The 21,282-nt window shown below is 40.7% G+C and overlaps 9 protein-coding genes across 9 annotated transcripts; 5 read left to right on the top strand and 4 right to left on the bottom strand.

Annotated features, from left to right (window-relative positions):
* Window positions 1–1,046: 1,046 nt before the first annotated feature.
* Window positions 1,047–2,621, top strand: RO3G_13674 (uncharacterized protein; the record flags this gene model as incomplete). The annotated part of the gene is made up of 5 exons (XM_067668258.1): window positions 1,047–1,140; window positions 1,308–1,368; window positions 1,417–1,538; window positions 1,588–1,670; window positions 1,716–2,621. The coding sequence occupies 5 exons, from the start codon at window positions 1,047–1,049 to the stop codon at window positions 2,619–2,621; spliced, it is 1,266 nt and encodes a 421-aa protein (XP_067524359.1).
* A 467-nt stretch (window positions 2,622–3,088) lies between these two features.
* On the top strand, window positions 3,089–3,340 carry RO3G_13673 (uncharacterized protein; the record flags this gene model as incomplete). The annotated part of the gene is made up of 1 exon (XM_067668257.1): window positions 3,089–3,340. The coding sequence occupies one exon, from the start codon at window positions 3,089–3,091 to the stop codon at window positions 3,338–3,340; it is 252 nt and encodes an 83-aa protein (XP_067524358.1).
* Window positions 3,341–4,710: 1,370 nt separating this feature from the next.
* Window positions 4,711–5,790, bottom strand: RO3G_13672 (uncharacterized protein; the record flags this gene model as incomplete). Its single annotated transcript, XM_067668256.1, has 1 exon — window positions 4,711–5,790. The coding sequence occupies one exon, from the start codon at window positions 5,788–5,790 to the stop codon at window positions 4,711–4,713; it is 1,080 nt and encodes a 359-aa protein (XP_067524357.1).
* Window positions 5,791–6,478: 688 nt separating this feature from the next.
* RO3G_13671 (uncharacterized protein) lies at window positions 6,479–8,231 on the top strand (the record flags this gene model as incomplete). Its single annotated transcript, XM_067668255.1, has 2 exons — window positions 6,479–6,583; window positions 6,636–8,231. The coding sequence occupies 2 exons, from the start codon at window positions 6,479–6,481 to the stop codon at window positions 8,229–8,231; spliced, it is 1,701 nt and encodes a 566-aa protein (XP_067524356.1).
* A 186-nt stretch (window positions 8,232–8,417) lies between these two features.
* RO3G_13670 (uncharacterized protein) lies at window positions 8,418–8,755 on the bottom strand (the record flags this gene model as incomplete). Its single annotated transcript, XM_067668254.1, has 2 exons — window positions 8,418–8,660; window positions 8,705–8,755. The coding sequence occupies 2 exons, from the start codon at window positions 8,753–8,755 to the stop codon at window positions 8,418–8,420; spliced, it is 294 nt and encodes a 97-aa protein (XP_067524355.1).
* Window positions 8,756–11,699: 2,944 nt separating this feature from the next.
* RO3G_13669 (uncharacterized protein) lies at window positions 11,700–11,882 on the bottom strand (the record flags this gene model as incomplete). Its single annotated transcript, XM_067668253.1, has 1 exon — window positions 11,700–11,882. One exon carries the CDS (start codon window positions 11,880–11,882, stop codon window positions 11,700–11,702), a length of 183 nt encoding a protein of 60 aa, XP_067524354.1.
* A 2,295-nt stretch (window positions 11,883–14,177) lies between these two features.
* RO3G_13668 (uncharacterized protein) lies at window positions 14,178–14,426 on the top strand (the record flags this gene model as incomplete). Its single annotated transcript, XM_067668252.1, has 1 exon — window positions 14,178–14,426. The coding sequence occupies one exon, from the start codon at window positions 14,178–14,180 to the stop codon at window positions 14,424–14,426; it is 249 nt and encodes an 82-aa protein (XP_067524353.1).
* Window positions 14,427–14,779: 353 nt separating this feature from the next.
* On the top strand, window positions 14,780–15,215 carry RO3G_13667 (uncharacterized protein; the record flags this gene model as incomplete). The annotated part of the gene is made up of 2 exons (XM_067668251.1): window positions 14,780–14,914; window positions 15,099–15,215. 2 exons carry the CDS (start codon window positions 14,780–14,782, stop codon window positions 15,213–15,215), a joined length of 252 nt encoding a protein of 83 aa, XP_067524352.1.
* Window positions 15,216–19,832: 4,617 nt separating this feature from the next.
* On the bottom strand, window positions 19,833–21,170 carry RO3G_13666 (uncharacterized protein; the record flags this gene model as incomplete). The annotated part of the gene is made up of 1 exon (XM_067668250.1): window positions 19,833–21,170. The coding sequence occupies one exon, from the start codon at window positions 21,168–21,170 to the stop codon at window positions 19,833–19,835; it is 1,338 nt and encodes a 445-aa protein (XP_067524351.1).
* Window positions 21,171–21,282: the final 112 nt, after the last annotated feature.

Raw genomic sequence — 21,282 nt, 5'->3', positions numbered from 1 at the left:
GCGACGCGTAAGAAAAAGACAGGGGTTCGAAAGATACAAAAGGGGATCAGTGATGCGAGGGTGACATCAGAACCGCTTGAGACCTGATGAAAAGTCGGTTTGATCGTCATCAGAGTCTGTCCGTCGACAGACAGGCTGAATTCAGACCCTCTGGTCTATCTTGAACACGCTTCTTGACGATAGACTCTATTCAAATGATTGTCTTTGCAGCCATCTGCAAGTGGTCTTTGTTGACCGATCAAAGCCGGGTTGGTTTACTGAAGGGGGGGGGGTGAACCCTTCAACATGATATGCTTGTGTGAATTGAGTTGATTATCTAAAATAATCCTTTTGTGGACCGTCAAAGTCTAAACTCAGTTTCCCTTCTTCCCACCCAAAAAATATATGCAAAAGTTCCCAGTGGATTGAATGTGTACTACATTGGCTTTGAATGCACAACTGCAAAAAAAGAAAGAAAAAAGAAAAGAAAAGTGAGGTAGGTGATGCGTTTTGAAAATAAAGGGGGAGATAGGAAAGATGTCTATTCTTTATCTTTTATTCTTTGGTGTTACTTTGTTATCTGATAACTTTTTTTAAAAAATCCAAATAAAGCACAATTCATTTTCTCTTGACACATGACCCTCTCGCTCACACACTTTAAAAATCTATAAAAAAGGGGAATAAATCAAAAAAAGAAATCTTCCAATAAGACAGCAAGGATGACAAATAAATTCTATTTTATCAAAACGAAAAAATAGAGAGAAAGAAGATAAGACGCATATTTAAATACAAACCACACCCTTTCCTTTTTTTTTCTTTTTTTTTCATGACTGATACAGAAAAACCAACGATCCAAGAAATCGAAAGAGGCCAAACCCCTTTGGATGCGGATGAGCTCTTGCTTCAATCACTGGGTTATAAACAAGTAAATAAAACCAGTGTCCCCCCTGCTTCTATTCACATCCCACTAGGACCTTCATCGATCCATTTCCGCCTTTTCCAATTTCGCCATTGCCTATTCATGCTGTTCGGTTCTGTCCGGCCTGACGCCCATGTGGGGGGACGCCATGATCGACGCGGGCTCGATGGGCGTCATCTGGGGCTGGGTGATCACCGGCCTGCTGACGATGATGGTCGCCTTGTCGCTCGCAGAAATCTGCAGTGCGTATCCGACCACGGGCGGTTTGTACTTTTGGGTGTCGCGTCTGGCCACCTCGCGTTGGGTGCCCTTGGCCTGCTGGGTGACGGGTTGGTGTAATTGGATCGGTTTATGTTGTAAGTCGATTGGAAAACCACGCGTCGGATCCAAACTCACCCTTGTTTTCTAGTCGGCATCACCTCGGTCGATCTCGGCCTGGCTCAATTTATCGCAGGGGTCGTTTCGGTTTGGTAAGCAAAGAAAAAAGGAGGGGAGCTCGACTGATGGTATTGGTCTAGGGATCCGGAGGTGACCTTGTCGGTCTATGCTCAATATGGCATCTATCTCGGCATCCTCCTCATCCATGGCATTCTCAATTCGGTCGCCGTCAGTTGGAATGGCGCGATGAATCAAGGCGCATGTAAGTCGAGATCAAGAAAACAAAAGGGATACCAACTGACTCTGTCTAGTCTACATCAACATGCTCGGTATCCTGCTGATCGTCATTGCCGGTCTGGCTATCACCAAACCCTTGGCGACAGGCGACTTTGTCGTAAGTCAGGCGGAGGCTCCCCTCACGTTTACTGACCTCTCTTAGTTTACTCAATTTTACAATGGCTCTGGATTCGAAAGCAACGGATTTGCCTTTCTGCTGGTCATCTTGCAATCCCAATATACCCTTTCTGGCTATGACAGCGCAGCGCATATGAGTGAAGAGACCAAGAATTCACAAAGTGGCTCTCCCTTTGGGATCCTCGTCAGTGTCGCCGCCAACGTGGTCTCGGGCCTTGTCTTTCTGATCGCGATCAGCTTCATGGTGACAGACTATGACGGTCAGATACTGAGCGAAGGCGCGATCCAGCCACAGATGATTCAAGTCTTTTACGATGGTGTCGGAGGCGCATGGACTATGGTGTTCTTGGTCTTTGTGATGCTCAGCATCTTCTTTTGTGGATCCGCACTGACCCTGGGCAGTTCACGGATGGTCTATGCCTTTGCGCGTGACGGAGCCATGCCCTTCTCCCGATACCTTCACTCGCTCCACCCACGGACCCAGAGCCCCGTCATCGCGGTCTGGTTCAATATCCTCGTCGCAGCCATCGTCGGCGTGCTCTACATGATCAACAGCACGGCCTATGAGGCCATTGTCTCTGTCAACACCATCGGCTCTCAAGTGTCTTACCTCGTGCCGGTCCTCTTGCGGATCACCGTCTCCCGTACTCAGTTCAAACCAGGCCCCTTCAGTCTAGGTCGGCTCAGCGTGCCCGTCGGTGCCATCGCCTCGGCCTGGTTGATCTTTACCTGTGCTCTGTTCATCACGCCCACCACGGCACCTGTCACGCCCGATACCATGAATTATGCCGTCGTGCCCTTTGGTGCCATCATGATCTTCTCCATGGCGTATTATTTCATCTGGGGTCGAAAGTGGTTCACTGGCCCGGTGCGGATGGTCGATGGAAAGAAGGTGATGTTGGATGATGACAGTATTCAATCAAAGCAGTGAGATGCTGACAATAAATCATTCCTTTCTTGTCCATTAAAACAAAAAGTGTGTTGTAGCAGTTGATTCATTCTGTGTCTCTTTGTCATCCAGTGGCTTGCTCTCTTGCATTGTATCTCACAGTGCATTCGATCACAGCCTAACCAATACAGTAGTCGCTCTGTTTAAGGGTGGCCAAAATTTTTGGAATATCCACCCTTAAATAGAACATACCCTTCAATCGAAATCCGTAGCTGTTAAAAAATCGAACTCACTTAGTATGTATTGTAGCTACATTTAGACATGTTTGTTCAACATGTTTCCACATAGGCCACTGTCGGTTGGTATAGATTTGATAATTGTATAAGGACATTAACAAATCAAAACTTGCTTAAGACTTGATCAAAGTTGCCGGAAGGATAATATACGAGTCGTAGACTCAAAATAATTTTGATGAGAATATATGATATAATAAATTCTATCTATAAAAAATGTCTAATAATAAACGTGTACGCCTTTCTATTTCTCAAAAAATTGAGCTTTTGGATCAAAATGCTACTGGCCAGCTTAATCAACCAGAATTAGGTGAATGGGCTATGAAGAAATTCAATTTAGATCAACCACTTGCCCAACAGACTATATCAAACATTCTCAACAATGCTGAAACGTTATATAGTAATACTAATGTTGTCAATAATGGCAAAAGTCTAAAAACAACACGCTATTCTCAACTTGACTTCTGAAAACGTTCAGAATGAATTGAGGAAGATAGAAGAACTTCTTGGGTCATATGATCCTGTAGATATCATGAACTTTGATGAAACGGGCTTATATTACCAGCAATCACCAAGAAGAACCATGTGTTCCGAGTTGCTTGATGGCCTAAAAAAAAGTAAAACTCGTCTAACAGTTGGGTTGCTCTGTAACTCGGATGGGACTTACAAAGGGCAACCAATTGTTATCGGACAAGACAAGAGTCCCAAATGTTTTAAAGCAAGAGCTAATTTGTTATTCATGACTGCAACTGGAAAAAACATGAAAATGAATACCATTATTCTACTAATGCTTGGATGACAACATATGTGAAAAAGTTAAATGTTGCCTTTGGAAGAAAGAATCGAAAAAATTGCTCTTCTTTTGGATAATGCGTCCATTCATAAAATCAGAATTCCGCTCAACAATATTAAATCGATATTTCTCCTAGCAAGCTACAGGCTCTTGATGCAGGTAACCTATTATTTGTTGATAAAATACTATATAAGCTGTCTTTATGTTTTACAGTTTTCTCATTCATATTTTGTATACACAGGAATGATTGACAACTTTAAGGCACACTTCCGAGCCCAGCAGTACGATCGTGCTTTATGTCTGTATATCAGTAAAAAGTTGGATAATCTGGATGTTTACAAAATGGATCAATCTCAGGCTATGTTTTCTCTAGCTAATGCATGGCTTAAAGTAAAACCAGAAACAATAAATGGAATGCTCCCAAATTTCTTCGGGAAATTTGACAATAAAGTTACTGATGTTAATCGGTTGAACCTCGAAGCAGATGAAAGCGAGATGATAGTATGCTATACAACAAGCATTACTAATAATGAAGAAATGGCAGAAGGCAGCGTAGATGAAACAGAAGAAAATGATAATACAGAGCAAGATGAGCAGTGTGTCGATATAGTAGAGTGTAAAAAACGGTTGAAAGAAGCCTATGAAACTATTCTCATGTACAAAGTTCCTTTTGGACGATCTTGATCGTAAATCACATCGCCGAATTCAAATAACACTGGCTGACTCTTGTGCTGAATTCAATAAGTCAAAAGAGCAAACAGATCTTTGATCTTATTTTACAAAGTAAAAAGTTTATTGTTAGAGTGATCCAAAAAACTATGACTTATAAAAATTTTCTATTTAGTGGTAAAAATATTTGCGTTGCACCCTTAAATACAGTCACACCAAATAAATTTCCGGACAAAATATTGAAACAAAAAATTTAAAAAATATGGCATGTAAGTTCAAGACTAATTAATAAGTGTATACTTAAGCTTGGGATTTCAAGTTTTGAGAAAAGAAAGATTCACATGTTTATTTTAAGAATATATTCATAAAATAATTCTCAATATTCTGTTGCGCCGCCTTTAGCTTTGATAACTGCTTCACACCGTCTCTTCATACTTCGAACTAATCGGTCCGCAAACTCATCGTCCATTCTTTCCCACTCTTCTCGTAGAGCCACCTTCAATTGCTCCAAGTTTTTGACCGATGATCTTTTTCTTTCAATTCGCCTTTCAAGAGCATTCCAAACATGCTCAATGGGGTTCAAATCAGGGCTTTGAGCAGGCCAGTACTCAAAACCCCTGATTTGGTGGGTCTCCTTCCACCATCGAGCATAACCACCAGTATGACAGGAAGCACCATCCTCTTGGAAGATAAAATCCCTCTCCTGATGTGCCGTGACATTTGTAAACCAAGGATGGAACCTATTGGCCAAAATATTGATATATTTTTCTTGGTCTACGGAACTGGTATCAATAATTTCTAAAGGTCCAAAACCTCCTCCCCAAAAACATCCCCAAACCATAGCACCACCTCCACCCCACTTGACTGTGGGTATTATATTTCTTTCGTCATAACGCTCTCCTTCCTTCCTGAGCACTCTTTTTCCGCGTTTACTGCCTTCTACACAAAAGCGCGACTCATCAGACCAAACAACGCTTCTCCATTGGTCTTCCGTCCAATTGAGATGTTCCTTCGCCCAGCGAAGCCTACTTTTGCGGTGTCTTGCAGTCAATCTAGGCTTGTGGGCTGCTCTGTACGATTTGAAGTCAAGTCGATCGACATACGATCGAAGAGTTTCTATAGAGACAAAAACATCTAGCTTTGCTAATTCCACATTTATTTCTTTATAAGAGGTAAAAGGATCCTCTCTAATAATCCTGTTCAAGTGCCTTTCAGTTCTTTCATTTATTTTCAATGGACGACCTGTTTGCTTGTGAGGTAAAGGGCTGCCATAGTCATCAATCTTGGTTTTTATGTCTTGCACAGTAGACCTGTTCAATCCAACAAGGTCTGCAATCTCTCTAATCGTATGATGTGTTCTAAGAAGATAAAAAACCCCCCATGCTTTACTTTCTTTTGTTTCATCTTCAGATATAATTAAAGGTCGGGTGCAGTCTTTAGAGATTTGAGCAGACATTTTTTTTTAATGTATTGATGGATGAGAAAAAGACAAGTTTATTTTGTTATGAGGTTAAAATTATTTCAATAAATTTCTTTGTCCGAAAATTTATTTGGTGTGATTGTAGAATAGTGGTATTTATGCTGGGATCTATGCCGTTCTTTAGAAATACAGCCATGAATAGAAAATACTCTTAAATCAGACACCCTTAAATAGAGCGACTACTGTAAACATCTCATCTTTACTGAGCACACGCAGTGACATAACCTTTGTTCATCCTGCTCCCTCATCCTGAATCTCTGGTGAGAGCACCTGTCACTCTGAATCGTTCTCTGACTCTTTTAAAAAACATTTGAAAAAGGGATTGACTTTGGACAGATAGCGTGTGGTTCAAGCCGATTTTCTAAATACGAACTGTGGATGAAAGAGAGAGCCCACTGTCAGTGTTTGACATGAACAGAGCTGTGAAAACTCAGTGGGCTCGGATGACACCAAGTTCAATGCAACTCAAAACATCCTTATTTTGAAACAAACCGATGGTTGCATCAAGTGATATCTGACGGGGAACTTTTTCTTGGTGGGGGGACGAAAGAGAGACAGATGGATGGGTTTCGAGCCTGTCTCTGTTGCAAGCATCACTGAATGTCATAAAATCAGTTGATTTCTCAATCCTTGCTTTTTCTTTTCCTTTCTCATCCATTTATACATGTCAGATCAGAGAATAGTGAATGGTTATCGACTTCAGAATGTGATTGGAAGAGGAGGTAGTGGGAAAGTGATGCTGGGCTGTCATGAAGTGACGGGCGATCTTGTAAGTAAAGTAGGAGGGAGGAGGGGGCGAGGCTGATCGAACTGGTTTTTAGGCTGTGGTCAAGATTGTCCAAAGGATTCAATTTAATCGACAACTCAGAACGATCAACGGCATGATGTGTGGTCAGAGCGAGTTTGACTCGAGATGTCAAGAGAACGTCTGTCGAGAACAGAGAACGATACGCGAAGGATATCTGATGCGACTCTTGAATCACCCCAACATCATTCACGTCAAAGACATGCTGGCCACCGACGATTGCTTTTATTTATTGATGGAGTACGCCCCCGGAGGGACACTGGGGAGCCATCTGGCCCGACACCGCTGCCTAGGCGAGACCGAGACGCGGTACTTTGCTCGACAGATCGTGAGTGCGATGGACTACATGCATCGGAACTCGATCGTTCACCGGGACTTGAAGATTGACAATATCCTGCTCGCCGAGGACCATCGACAGATCAAGATCACAGACTTTGGCCTTTCCAACCTCTATCGACCCGACCGGCTCCTTCAGACGCACTGTGGATCCATGTACTTTGCAGCCCCCGAGATGCTCAACACCGTGCCCTACTGTGGACCGGAGGTGGACGTGTGGAGCTTGGGTGTCATCCTCTTTGTCTTGATCACCGGAGCCATGCCGTTCAACGACGTCACCGCCCACGGTCTCTATCGAAAGATCCATCTCGCTCGCGTCCAGTATCCGAATGAGATGAGTGCGTCCTGCTGTGACCTACTCTCACGTATCTTCCAGCCCGATCGTGCCCGTCGCATCCTCTTGGCAGACGTGATGCGACATCCCTGGATGCACAAACACTATCGAGATCCGATCCCAAACTACCTGCCTCTTCGTCTCCCCTTGACCGGCCCACTGTCCCCTTCGACGATCTTGATGATGGTCAAAAGGTTCGACCTCGGCACCGAACGTGAGATCAAGACCGAGCTAGAGGCCGTGATCCGTTCACCCACTTACAGGTACTGTGCAAACTATGTGGCCCTGATCCAAGTGCGCAAGGCGAGCGGCATGGCCGAGCCCTACCTCTCGGACCCGACACTGCAGCACTGGAACGGGTACGATGATCCTCAGACGGTTCCTGCGGCCTACCATCCTCTTTGCTCTCTCTATTATCTCATCAGCGAAAAGGCTCATCATCCCCGAGCTGTCCTTGTCGCCGACTCTCCTGCCTCCCTTCATCCTTCCTCCCTGTGTCCCTCACCAGCCGATTCGGACGGAAGCCTGGGCCGGATGGACGCTCGGATCCCAAGAACCCCCTTTGGCGTGCCCGACCTGACCTCCACCGGCTCCCAGCTGGCCTCTGTCAGTCCCTGGACGGATTCGACCGCTTCCTCCGTTAGGACGCCTGCCAATCATGAACCGCCTCTCCACAGCGGTCCTCAACCTGCCAGGCGACAGCACTATGTCCATCTGACCCACTCTCCTTCTTTTCCATCCGCCTCCTCTTCTTCTCTTCCACCTCGCGGCGACTCCACGTCCACTCTCTCTTCTGACGTCTCCCTGCCTTCTTCCTCCACCCTTTCGCTCTCTCCCAACATCTTCGAGCCAAAGACGACTCATCCGCCTGCCGGTCTCTTCCAAAGCTTCCTTCACTCCTTCTTTGACGTCCTGTCCAACCTGTCCTGCTCCCACAAGTGAAGATCGATCGACGGTGGTGGTTTCTCAATTTGCTTTTTTATTTTGAAATAAAAAATAAACTGATAGGGTATCACTTCTCAAAAAGGATTTTCTTCATATAATCCTCTATCTTTCACTGTGCCTTCGATCCATAACCGAACGCGTTTCATTCGTTCGGCGTTATTCTATCGATGGATTAATATCGTTTCAGAGGATCTCTCTCACTACCTTTTCGTATTCATTCACACTGGATTCCTGTACTAATCGCTCTTGTAGCATCTGACGATGCTCTTCTAGATGCTGCTTGATGGCCGCCTTTGCTTTTTTTAACTTCACCGTGTCTTGTACAGGTGGGGTAGTGATGGCATAAGGTGTAGCATCTGTGTGAATCGCTTGACAAAACGGACATGTCCACAGTCCTCCATCCTCTTTTAATTCCGGTGCAGGAAACTATCAAAACCATCAGATCCTATCCACTCTCTCTCTCTTCTTACCGGCTGTATCGTATGCTTCTTTTGTGTGTCGTGGACAAGTTCAGAAGCCATAAAAGAAAGTCACTTTTGGTCCAGGTGCGTTCAAGTGTTCTCTCTGTATTCCTCCCCTCCTTTGAACTCCGCTGGCCTTCGTCCATCCACCCCGTCCGTCTTGAACGCACAGACTTGGATGGCCCTCCGTCCTTCATCGCGTGTCGATGTCCTCTCTTGCTGACACCCGCTGGTATTGAAAACACGCCTGCCTTTGTAAAACCATAGGGTCAAGCCTCTTGTTCGTGGACCACGGTCTGGACAAGATCAGACAGGGCTCCTTTACTACCGCACTTGCTCTCTGGCCTAGCCACTGACATATCGTGTCTGCGTTGGGTTTGTGATCGCGACCTTCCTCTATCTGAGCCTGACTCCATCCCATCTTCTTTTTGCTGCCTTTCTTTGAAAAGACAAAGCGTGAGTCGGTAGCATTCGATTTTCTTTGGATAGTTCAATAAAGCAGGGCTTGTAGGATACGGATAAAACAGGCTTCATTGACCGGGTTTGATGACATACATTCTCTCACAAGACCTTATTCAGACGATGAAAGAGTTCTTGAGAAAAGAGCAAGGAGAGGATCACAGAGCAAAGCCTCTGATCCGTTCAGTAGCTGTGCAAAATCGATCTGCGGTGGCTTTTTAAAGTAGCAGGACCAAGCGAGGGAGGTGAAGAGAGAAGTCTAAAGACAAACCAAAAAAAAGACAAGCACCGAGATTATGCCTGTTTATAAAATAGATCATTTTTGATAGGGTTCAAGAAAAAAAAATCGAATAGCTAACATAGAAAAGTATGAGGAGCAATATGCTAGATGAACTTTATTATTACAGAACATAGAAACGATTGTTGCTTGAGAATGGCCTCAAAAATCAACGAATCACTTTAAATGTTTAGTGATTATTTTATCCAGATTTATATTTGTGTGAAAAGGTGAAGACTTTCTCTTCATCTTGCTGGTTTTGGTGAATTTTTTAATGCAGTATGAATGGCAGAACTGTCCAAGTTTTTTCAAATCATCTAATTTCATAACGAATCTTGGCAAGTCTTCCATTAGGTCTTGAAAATTCAGCGAAATTTAACTTGTTAAAAAAGTGTGACGGTTGCAATATATGATTGTTTAAAGAGATTCCTTTTAAAAGACGACACGGCACTTTTAAACCTCTTTGCATCACCTGTAATGGCATATATTAAGCTTTCTGGCTCAGATTGATTGCCTTCATCTTCAGAACAATCACTATTATCTTGAGAGTTATCGTCTTCATCATCGGGATGGATATCAGAACGTTTACAATCCAATACATTACTCTTACCATTTTCAATTAATTGCTGTCTATATTTTGACAACAGTAGGCGTGTTAGTTTAAGCATAAGTTATGTATTAAATTTCATCTTTCCACTATCACTTACATTTAGCTTATCCTTGATTAACTTTTCACTGGCTTTGACCAACGAGATGGAAATATCATTTCTTTCAATATTTATTATTCTTTGTATTTATGAGGACGACTGGAGTGTCTCAAAGCTGAATTTTGTTGACGGACATCTCTTGCAGTTGGGATATTGCTTTTGGTATTCCTTCTTAAATTTTTTTACCAAGATATTTTTCGCATCAGCCGCTTTTAAAAATTGATTTACGTATGTTTTGCTGAAACCTTGCTTGTTGTAAGTTGGCAATGAATTCTTGGTCAAACGTATTGTGGACTCGGTCTTCATCCTGCGGTTTCTCCAAGTGTTTAAGGCTGGCTGGCATCCCAATTGCTTTAGTTGCAAATCCTTTAACATCATTATCTTGAAATCTGGCTTGTCTAAATCCAAAAGTTGTCAGTTTGGCTGCTCCTTCAAAACTATTTTTATCTTCTTCATTATTGAGCCAAATCTTTTGTTATAAATAATATAGTTGTTCGTAGATTTCACTGCTCGCACTTGCTTGTACTCTTGTGTTCTCTGAGTATTTATAAATGTTGTTGATAATATGAAAGGTGTCAATCCTCCATTTCTTAAGTTCAGGTATTGGCACCTTATTAGTTTGTTGTCTGTTCCAAGTGTCATTGTTATATCGGGCAACCAGTTTTTTGAAACGTTTGGACTCCTCTTTGAGTTCATACATTGGTGTACCATCGAGATACCCTGATATCTCCAATGGTAAGTCCGAGCCATGAAGGTTCTCATCTCTTTGTGTTCGCTCTTCGATTTGAAGGCACTTGAATAGTTCAAATGCCTCTGTTGTAGTAAGATATCGGTTTGCTGTGTCATTTTAGTTGATATCAGTCATATTATGTTCCACGATACGCGGTTTTGAAAGATATAAGAAAGAAAGGGATTTAAACTAAATTTATTATTATATATGAGAAATAAAGCATGGCTCTGAGAGCATTTATCACATTGGAAGCTGGAGCGGAGGCAAAGTGATTGTTCTAGGTACTACCAACAATCCTGTATCTATTTCCCTTTCCACTGAATAAAGAAATTTCTTTGTTTCCATCGGCATGTCCTCTGCATCCAAAGTCTCTGTGAGTGTTACCCCCCTTGTTGAATCTACCAAATTTCCGTTGGGTGGCTCTTCTAATGACTGATTCTTCAAATCTTGTTTGTCAAATATTCTCCTCAACTTCTGAAGAGAAGAAGTAATTCTTTTTCTCTTAGTCATCGTCTTCAAATTATCGGAGGCTGTCTGGGGGTCATAATGCCTTTGTAATAAGATCTTTGATATCTTTGCCCAATTATTTGTCTGTACCGAATTGGTACACGGCAAGTCATGTAATCTGCTCAAGGATGTTACACATGTCGTCTTCTGCGCCATCATTTTCGACGACGTGCTGAAATTCTTGGTAGATCTCGGCTGTTACTCTGCCGGATATGTGCGCAGGCGATCAGCTCATTTGGTATTGGCCGCAATCATTTGAGAGACGTCCATTTGGTATTTCTTGAGTTTAGGAAGATAAACTTTGTTGATCACTCCTGACTGGGTTTATTTCTCTCCTTCATATTTGCTTGCGTCTTTGGCAATTTTTTTGAGCTTTTCTCTGAGTACACTCTTGGGAGTGGTTTCCAAATCATCAAGGATTTCTTTTGGGAGGGTTTGGTCTTCGATTGATTCATCTCGGAGCTCTTGTTCTTTGAGTCGCTTGCTGATATCGAGAAGATTTTGCATTGCTCTGTAGTGAGTTTATTGATATTGTTCATAATTGATCCACGATGCGCGGCTAGGGAAGACATAAATCACATTCGACGTCGGAGTGGAGCCAACGGCAATTGTGTAATCTGGCAATCAACGGTGATAAACTCATCAGTTGGCTTGTGAATTGTTTTTTGGTGACTAAACAAAAGCAAAAAGAGAGTCTGTGGCTGCATCAAAAAAGGTAGTTTGGAATAGTTTAGTAAAATAGAAAGTGAGTACAACTGTTGTATTGAATTCTTTATAAAGGATCAAGTCATCTTTGTGTCAATTAAAGGATAAATTAAAGTAAGGGCTTATTTTCAAGTCATGTATTATAATTTTTTATTATGGATATCAATAGGTACTATTAAAGCACATTTTTATATAAAAAGATAAGGGTTAAAAGCGACTATGTGAATATTTATTCTGCACACATGCTCTTCTTATAACAAAACCTTTAGTCAAAACAAAATACCTTTCAACTCGTTTCTTTTGATCAATTGGATGTCTACGATCATTCATGTATTTAAGTTGAATATAGTTCCAAAATGGGTTTGTTTCCTGATTTTTAGTACCATTGTTTGTAACCATCTCAATTTTATCAGCATTCTTGATGATCATCCATACCTTTTTACTCTACCGAGCTCTTTTCTTGCTAAAGCCTTTGGATTTATAATGTTCATCGCAAGTATGATTTCTAAATCGTAGTTTTATCATTTCTCACTAGTGTAAGGGGTATTTTTCATTACAAGAAAAGTTGTATTCTACAATTCATTATTGCTATTGGCTTAGTCACCCTTTTCTTTGTTATTATTTGAGTTGAACAAACATCTTTAACTTGATGTTGAGTATAATCATCAGTCATGCTATTGGTGGTAATCTTGGTTGCATGTTGAGTAATGAATTTCTTAATGACTTGCATACGATAGCGGATTAGTTTTACATCATTCGCTGCTTTCATTGGTTGATATTTCATTTTTTCTTAGCATGTCGTTGTCCAACTCTTTTCCATCAATCTTTCTTGATTGTATATACAATCCTATTTCCTTGAGAACAAATGTTTAGTTTTTTCCTAATTATTGCTTTTTATCTTTATTTCTTTTTTTTTTAACATTAGATGTTATAGCCCTCATACAAATAAAGAAGCAAGCATGATTTTCTGTTTGCGTCAATATTCTTGTTTGCATTATATTTTTTTTTTCAACTATTTTCAAAATGTAATTTGCAAAGATACATTAGATTTCAAGTGAAACTTTGGCAAATTCAGTCTTGACATGATGATCACGCTCTTAGACTCAATCCCAGTCTTTTCAAACCCATTCACACTACCAGATTCAGAATCAGAGAGATAATAGCACCATCATCAATTTCCTCTATTTCTATATATCCAATATCAGTCATAGTCATTGTACATAAGGCTTGTTTCAGTAGACGTCTCTATAAGCAGAATTATTAATAATAAATAAATAAGAATATATAGTGCTGTAAGGCCTTGTAATAGAGAAAGCCGTAGGATGGGATAGACATCTCTGTTTATTCCTTTAGAATAAATCTAAATATGATTCAATCATCCAAAATAAGAAAAGAAGGGTTTACATAGTCATGGATTAGAAAGATCAATCTGTCAAGAAGCCTACTTTGAAGATTATATCTGACTATATCCGTACATAGGTAATAGGGAACCAAATCAGTCTCTAATTTATAAAGTACAAGTTATAGAATGCATTCTTACAATTAGGACTTATCAAGTTAGTAAGGCGTATGCTTTGGATATCCCAAAGTATCTGTCCATGCCAGTATACATCCCTTGTAATATATGCAGTAGAGTGGCTTAGTAGTAGTAATAAGGTAAAGGCTACTTTTCTTTCGGTTGGATGATGCTCTATCTGTACAAATGTATATACTTTAAAAGTGACGTACAATGAATAGTGCTTATCTCCAAGTAACACTTTCCATTCATTTATGGTACATAGTCACCATAAAAGAAAGATAAGCTTAATCTATCGCTTTGAATGGCTCTCGTTTGAATAAGTCAATTCCTGAAATTTAGACAAGCCCAGTGTACCTTCTTTTAGGGCAGATTTCTTTTAAGAATGTGCATTTTTAATTTACCATTGTGGTTACAAAACAAAAGAGCCTCCAAGCATAAGTGATAGCTTAAATAGATTGCAGTGAAAATAGTAATTCGTTCCAATTCCTTACATCAACACATATAAAAGAAGCCTTCATTTTTGCTTTTTTTTTCTTAAGTCATCTCATTGCAAGGAAATATTTATTTTGCATATAAAAATGCGTTCAGTTCTTGTCATCTTTGGTTTATTATCTGCCTTTATGCTTGTCTCTTCACTTCCTCTTGGTCCTGCTACATTAGAAAAAAGACAGGTGCCTGATCCCAATGCTCTCGTTGGTGGCCTTCCTTTTGTTGGTAGTCTTGTGGGTGGTGGTGGTGCTCATGCTCCTACTCATGCTCATGCTCCTGCGCCTGATGCTTCTGATGATGATGATGATGATGATGATGATGCTGATGATGCTGATTAAGATAGTAACCTTCATATAATTTATGAAATCCAGGCTCTTTTCTTTAATCTTGTTGATAGATCTAATATATCGTCACGAGAGAATGTTATTAAAATACAAAACATAAGATTTTTTTCTCTATCATTGCATGCAATACGAGCCTGCTTTCTTCATTGAGCCATATGAATTATGAAAAGAAATCAAATCGTGTTCAATGATTTCTTGTATCGTATTTATCTTTTTTGCAGAGAAATAATGATAAAAGTACTCTAGAGATTAGTTTGGTAAATGGACTTGTAATTAAGCTTTTTCTTCATTCTGCTGCAGCCAACCAAGCAAGTTTCTTGGTACAAAATGCAAAAAATCTGTCGGACATGTCTGATGAATCTGTCGATGCCTATACGATCGCCTTTGATACGCGTAATTGCACTCATGTGGATAAGGCTGTAAAACAAACATACAGAGTATTAAAGAAAGGAGGCTATTTTATGTGTTTTGAGTTTAACAAGGTAAATAGCCCATTGATTGGAAAGTAAATATAAAGTATCACTAAAAATCAAATCCTTATGATTCACTGTTTGTAAAGTTTGCGATATTTGTTCATTTGATATCATCCCTACTTTAGATCAAATCATCTATGGTAATCATGACACATATCAATACCTTGTAGAAAGCATTCGCAAATTTTCTCAGGAAAAGTTTGCACAAATTATTCGTGATGCTGGATTCAAGGCAGTAGGTGAAGGTTATAAAAACTTTACATTTAGTGTACAAACAGAAGCTGATTCATGTTCTAAAACATCCTTATAGGGTCGCTTCAAGATATACATTCTGCACCTTCACTGCTCAACCCCATCATTTGTGTCAACCGCTTTTTTTCACAAAAGCGGCATTACTCTATTTGAATCTACATCTTTTGATGATGTTTGCTGTGTGTCGTGTGCTTTGTCTTTGTATTCTTTTCTTCTATTCTAACTTTTTTTTTTAGCTCTTCTTTTCCATTCTTATTAACCTGTTCCTCTTTTCCTTTCTGGTTTTTTTTTTTTAAATCATTTGTTTGTTGAATAAATAACAAGGGAAACACCTTATTATTCTGGACTGTCTTTTGGCTCCTTTTCGTTTTAGTTTCTCTTCCCTGCCCCTTTTTTACAATCTTGTTTGTTTTTTGAGAAGCAAAAAGAACTTTTTATGTCATTATCACAATAGCCTTCATTCAAACCAACTTCTTGTTGCTTTTCTTGAGGTGATTGCTCTTCAAAAACACCGAATCAATTCTATCTATTCTCCTTCATCTAAATTCCAAACATTCTGTAAATCTTTTTTCATTGCATCTCTTTAATCTCAATCTCTTTTCCTATAAAGATTAAAAAAGAAATAAAATAGATAAATCGCGTTAAAATCGGGGAAAGAAACCTTAGTAAAGTATTCAATTTTTTTTTGAATGATATTTGGTCTATTAAATAGATAAATAAAATGTAAAAAGAAAGGTCACGCGTCGCAGTGAGTGGTGTGCTTTTAATGAAGACGGGAGAGCGAGTTTTTCAAAAATAGTAGAATGAGTTGATGTCGTGATAATGGGATATGTCGAAAATATATTGCCATTGAGCACGCCAGTGAAGAATAGATTTTGTTTAAGGTTAAATAAGTCACGCGTGGTATTGAGTAGTGTACTTTTTAATGAAGACTGAACGTCCCAATTTTTTCAAAAGCTGTTGTGACAATACGTTCAGATAAGAGAGGAACAGCATCAAAGATGTATCGCCAATGTGCACGCCATAGAAATAAAAGAATGTAATAACTAAGACGGAGCAGAGTTGTGTTGTCAATATAATCGAAGCGTGTCAGATGCAATAAAAGAGCAAGGATATCAGTTGGTTGGAAATCTAGGTGAGGTGCAAAACGAGACATAGCTTCATGCCAAATGGACCATTTATGAGTGCATTCCATGAGAAGATGAGATATATCCTTGGAGGGTACGTTGCAGAACTTGCATGTAGCGCTGACATCAGGGTTGAAACGGGCTATAGATGATTGACTATGTAATTTGCCGTGGATAAAGCGAAAACAGAACGAACTTGCTTCAGGCAGAATGGTGAGGTTCCAGAAACGTCACCAACCATCAGACGATATGATAGAAGCCGGGCAAGGAAGCATAGAATCGAGCTGATTCTGACGGTATACTCGAGGACAAAAAGAAACCCATTCGAATGATCTTGTGAGCCATGTGACAAAAAGATAGTCTGTCACACTACCTGGGTCAGTAGATGTATTCAATATGACCTGCCAAGTTGTCTCATTCAATTTGACAGTACGGTTTATAAATCTCGTAGTAATCGGGCTAATAATCGAGGATGAGGCGGTGAGTCTGACGCCAACATAGGCCGTATCCTTTGAATGACTGATCATATGTAAAATAGTGTCTTGCCCATGATCTGGAGCGGTGAGGACTTCGTAACCAATGACTATCAGGGATTCCCGAGAAAAGCAAGCAAATGGGTAGACATAACAGAGTAGATGGATTGTATTAAACTTCAAGTATGCCATTGCTCAGAAAGGAATCCATAGTGGTATAAAGTACAGGGAGAAAAGAAACAACAGAGACATCTGTTGTTGAACGAAGAGCTGGAAAGAAACAAGATAATAGGGAGGTAGTACCCGAGGAGTGGAACCGTCGTATAAAATCCTTCAAATATACTTGACTACAGGAGCTCTGAAGGTCATCAGTAAACAGCAAACGGAGTCATCGGACTTATAAGCTACAATGTTGGATAAAAGGGTCTAACAAACCCAATCCGCCCTTGGATAGAGGTTGACAAAATAATGCATATCGAAAACCAGATTTGATGCCTTTCGAGATAAATTGGTAGATCGTTGATCGAGTCTGTCGAAAGAAGAATTTTGGCAGTGAGACAACTCTCAAGGAATACCACAATTTAGATAGTAGCAGAGTGTTGGTCACAGTCACACGGCCTCTAATAGAGAGATTTCGTTGAGAATATATTGAACATTGAGTTTTGATGTTTTGTATCAGATGGTCTTCTACATATCTTCGCTGAGCAATAGATTGAATAACCGGAAATCCAAGATAACGGAGAGGCTGTGATTTAGTATGATCATGCCATTTGAGGATCTGGTGCTGCGCAAGAATTTGTTGCCATTGATTGGAACTCTTTCCACTGAGAAAGATTGCTTCAGTTTTTGAAAGGTTTACTTTAGCGTTGGATACTTGCCCGTAAGTCTGTAGATGATGTTGAAGACGTAGGAAATCTGCAGGCGAAGATAGAAAAACACAAACATCATCAGTATAAGCGAGTATTTAAGAGCAGGAGGAGGAGTTGGATCGGCGGGCAACGGAAGAAATGAGAATCCAAACAAAGGAGTGTCTTGTAAAACATGTCTTAGGAATGGTTCTAGTGCGAGATTAAACAGAAGAGGCGACAGCGGATCCCCTTGACGGAGGCCGCGGGATTGGGTTACTTCTTCTGTGAGATGTCCGTTGCTGTTGACCCGGTTACTAAAAAATAGCCCAATCAAAGAGTTCACAAGTACCGTTGGGAACCCGAACTTTAGTAGCACTGAGCGTAAGTAAGAGGGGCGTACCCGATCATAGGCTTTTTCTTGATCCAAAAGGAGAGCAATTTCCTGACGATTGTCCTTACAAGCATGTTCCATTATAATGTTAAGCACGAGACCATTTTCCGTGATAAAGCGATTCGGCATAAACCCAGTTTGACATCGGTTGATAAGGGATAGTATCACCTGCAGTATTCGTGAGTTGGGGATTCTGGTACAAATTTTGGCATCACAGTTGATGAATGAGATAGGTTGCCAATTTTTTAGATTCATTAAATCACCCTTTTTTGCCAACAGTCTTACCCGTAATTCTTGCCATGAATGTGGAAAGATACTGGAGTTATGTGCTTGATTATATATCTTTAAAACCAATTCCTGTAGAGGAGGGTAGCGAAATAGTTGGTACAGAAAGGCGTAGCCAAGACCATCCTCTTCTGGGCTGCTGATTTTATTTTTCACGCATGCTGTCTCTGTAATGTTCTCATCGATAGTGATAGGAACCATAAGAATATCACAATGGTCTGAGGTCGCTTGTGGTAGATCGAAAATACCTTGGAGATAGGAATTGAGCTGAAGATCATCGACCGGGTCCGCATCATACAAAGACCGGTAAAACTGTTGGATGATGGGGAGTAGTTGATCAATGCCTTCGACCGAATCTTCATTGTCGTCAGATCGTAATGTGGTAATATGTTGTTCAATAGTGCGTTTACGATACATACTTTTCAGATACTTGATCGAAGTTTCACCTGCTTCATGCCAACGAACATTAGCTTTGAGAGCCAGAATATCAGTAAGTTCTTGTTGTAGCGACGCAATTTGTTGATCGAAAATAGGCAATTGATGTAAGCGAATAGCTAATGGTGGTTTACTGCGTAAAAATTTATTTCGATTGCTTTGTAGTTTGCGGATGGTTTTTGTACGCCAATTGGTGTAATCTACTGCGAAAGTGCATGTGATCTTTTTAACTTGACGTTTAACGTGATCCCATGATTTCGCGGCAGACCATTCAGAGGGTAGCTTGGGTAGAATATCTTCTAGATGTTGGCGAAGATATTGTTGGTAAGTTGGGTTTCGAGCGAGAACGGGGTTTCCACGCCACAGACCGGGACCAGAAGGGGGGAACCAATGCAACAAGTAATTGATAGAAGAGAGAGATCTGACCAGGAGGCATCCAATTTGTGTATGTTACTTTCTGTGACCTTGGAGCATCAAAAATGACTAACGAATATATAATCGATAGTAGAAAATATATTGTCATTGCGTTGGAATGTAGGTAACTCGTGTAGGTCGTCCTTCCGTAATGCGTTGTAAAAATGATCATCTAAAAACGAAACCCATTGTAGAGAAGTTTGGGAAGACAGGTGAGGACGTTGGTATGAATAGTTAAAATCTCCAGTAATAACTAGACGGTCGAGGTTAATATCCAAAGTTGGTGAATGTAAGAGGTCAAGTAGCTGATCAAAGAACTGTGAACGGTGTTGACCAGAAGTGGCTGGAGCATATATAACAAGAACATAGAAAGGAGCAAAGGCATTGTGAGGATGTGTAACCTTTGTGAGTATAGTTCTATCGTTCTCGGGTGTCAAATTGGTCGAGAATACGAAGGAAGGACTGAACGAGACAATACCACAATGTCGAGACCATAAGGGGTGTTGAGCCTGGAATTGGGCATTGACCAAAGAAAGTATATTATCAGAAACATGTGTTTCTTGAAAAGTCATAATATCGAAGTTTAAGGAGCGTAAGTATCTTATAAATTTTGATTGTTTGTTGGTATTATCGGAATTCACTAAACTATTACAGTTTAGTGAAGCAATATGCAGTAACAAATTTTTAGACTTATTACTAATATTATTGTAAGTTGGTGGTAGAGCTGTCCTCCCCAGCTAAGGTACCGGAGGAGGAGGAGTCCAAATGGGCTGTATCAGTTATGAAGGATGTATTATCCACAGATTCGTCTTGCTCGGGCGTGGGAAGCTGGGCTTTGAGCAAAGTGGATTTTGAGCGAGTGGCTGGTAGAACGTAAGGGGTAGGTCGATGATCTTTCTTTTGCCGTTTGACACTATGCTTAGCAGCGGTTTCAATATTCAAGGTGGGAGCAGGGACATCAACTGGTACAGTTGTATCTAGAGGCTCAGACATATTATTTTGAGCATCAGGCTCCATTAAATCTTCCATAAGCTCCTCAGAGACCTCATCAGGAGTGCAGACGTCATTCGGCATCATTTCTGGGGGAAAATTATGTGATTGCACTGTATCAAAGAGCTTAGTAGGAGGCTCAGGTTGCTTACGAGCTTTCTTAGACGGTTTGTCCCGTGAAAATTCGGCAGCTATGTGACCTACGACGCCACAATTCCAACAAGTATGTCTAGTTTTACGTTTAGGACAGTTAGCTACGACATAACCTTCCTCATGGCAGTAGCGACAGTATACAGGCATCTGATTCCACACTGCATAGAAACCACACTCCCGTTGTTCGTCCCAAGGAATCAAATGAGTTAAAGGCTCGAAAGTCTCAGTTTTAGAAGCCACATTAAGGACGGCGTAACCAGTACACATATAGGTAACTGTAGTGGGCTCTAAAAGGATCCCAACGTCCAAAATATCTTCATATTTTCTCAAACATTTTTCCAGACCTTTCTTCAAGGCCTTCTCATTCAAAAAAGGTAAGTTGGACAGACGCAGACGGACAACTTGCATGTGAGTGTCAAGCGCTTGACAAGGTAAGATGGTTGATTTATCTGCAAAAGTAATACCGTTCGTCAGGCATTCACTTAATGCGACATCATCAGGTGCAAAATTAATCTCGGCAAATTTACGAGTTCCAACTTGTTGAGTGAGGACTCCTACGCGAGAAGGGTATTGTTGAGCAACCAAATGGAAAAACTCAATTTTCGATTCCTTGCGACTTGTCATATCGATAAAAACACTGCCTGAACCATGGCCTGTTCGCCATATACTGGTCTTAGAGATCATCGGGGCATCCAAAGTGCTCGGTGTGGACGTAACCATGTCAGCCGTCAAGGAAGAATTAGTCGAATGTAACAGTGATTTACGGTTTTTGGTCACCATCCGTGCCCAAGATCGTTGTGCTGATGTTTTGGACGTTGATGTAGCCTTGGTGTTGAGATGAGGCGACTCGGCTAAGTCACTTTTCTGGTTGAAATTATTTTCATCGAAAAGAACCATGAAAGTATTCAATTTTCTTCGTGAATAAAATTAGAGTGTGTACAATGAATACTGTTTCAATCTCCTCTCTAAACTAGCAAGAATCATAAAGCGTCTTTATACTTGTCATTTT

This window comes from Rhizopus delemar, genomic scaffold (genome assembly GCF_000149305.1).
Source record: "Rhizopus delemar RA 99-880 supercont3.12 genomic scaffold, whole genome shotgun sequence".
In the NCBI taxonomy this organism is placed as follows: domain Eukaryota; kingdom Fungi; phylum Mucoromycota; class Mucoromycetes; order Mucorales; family Rhizopodaceae; genus Rhizopus; species Rhizopus delemar.
Note: the sequence above shows the minus strand (reverse complement) of the source record. Positions and strands in the feature narration are given on the sequence as shown.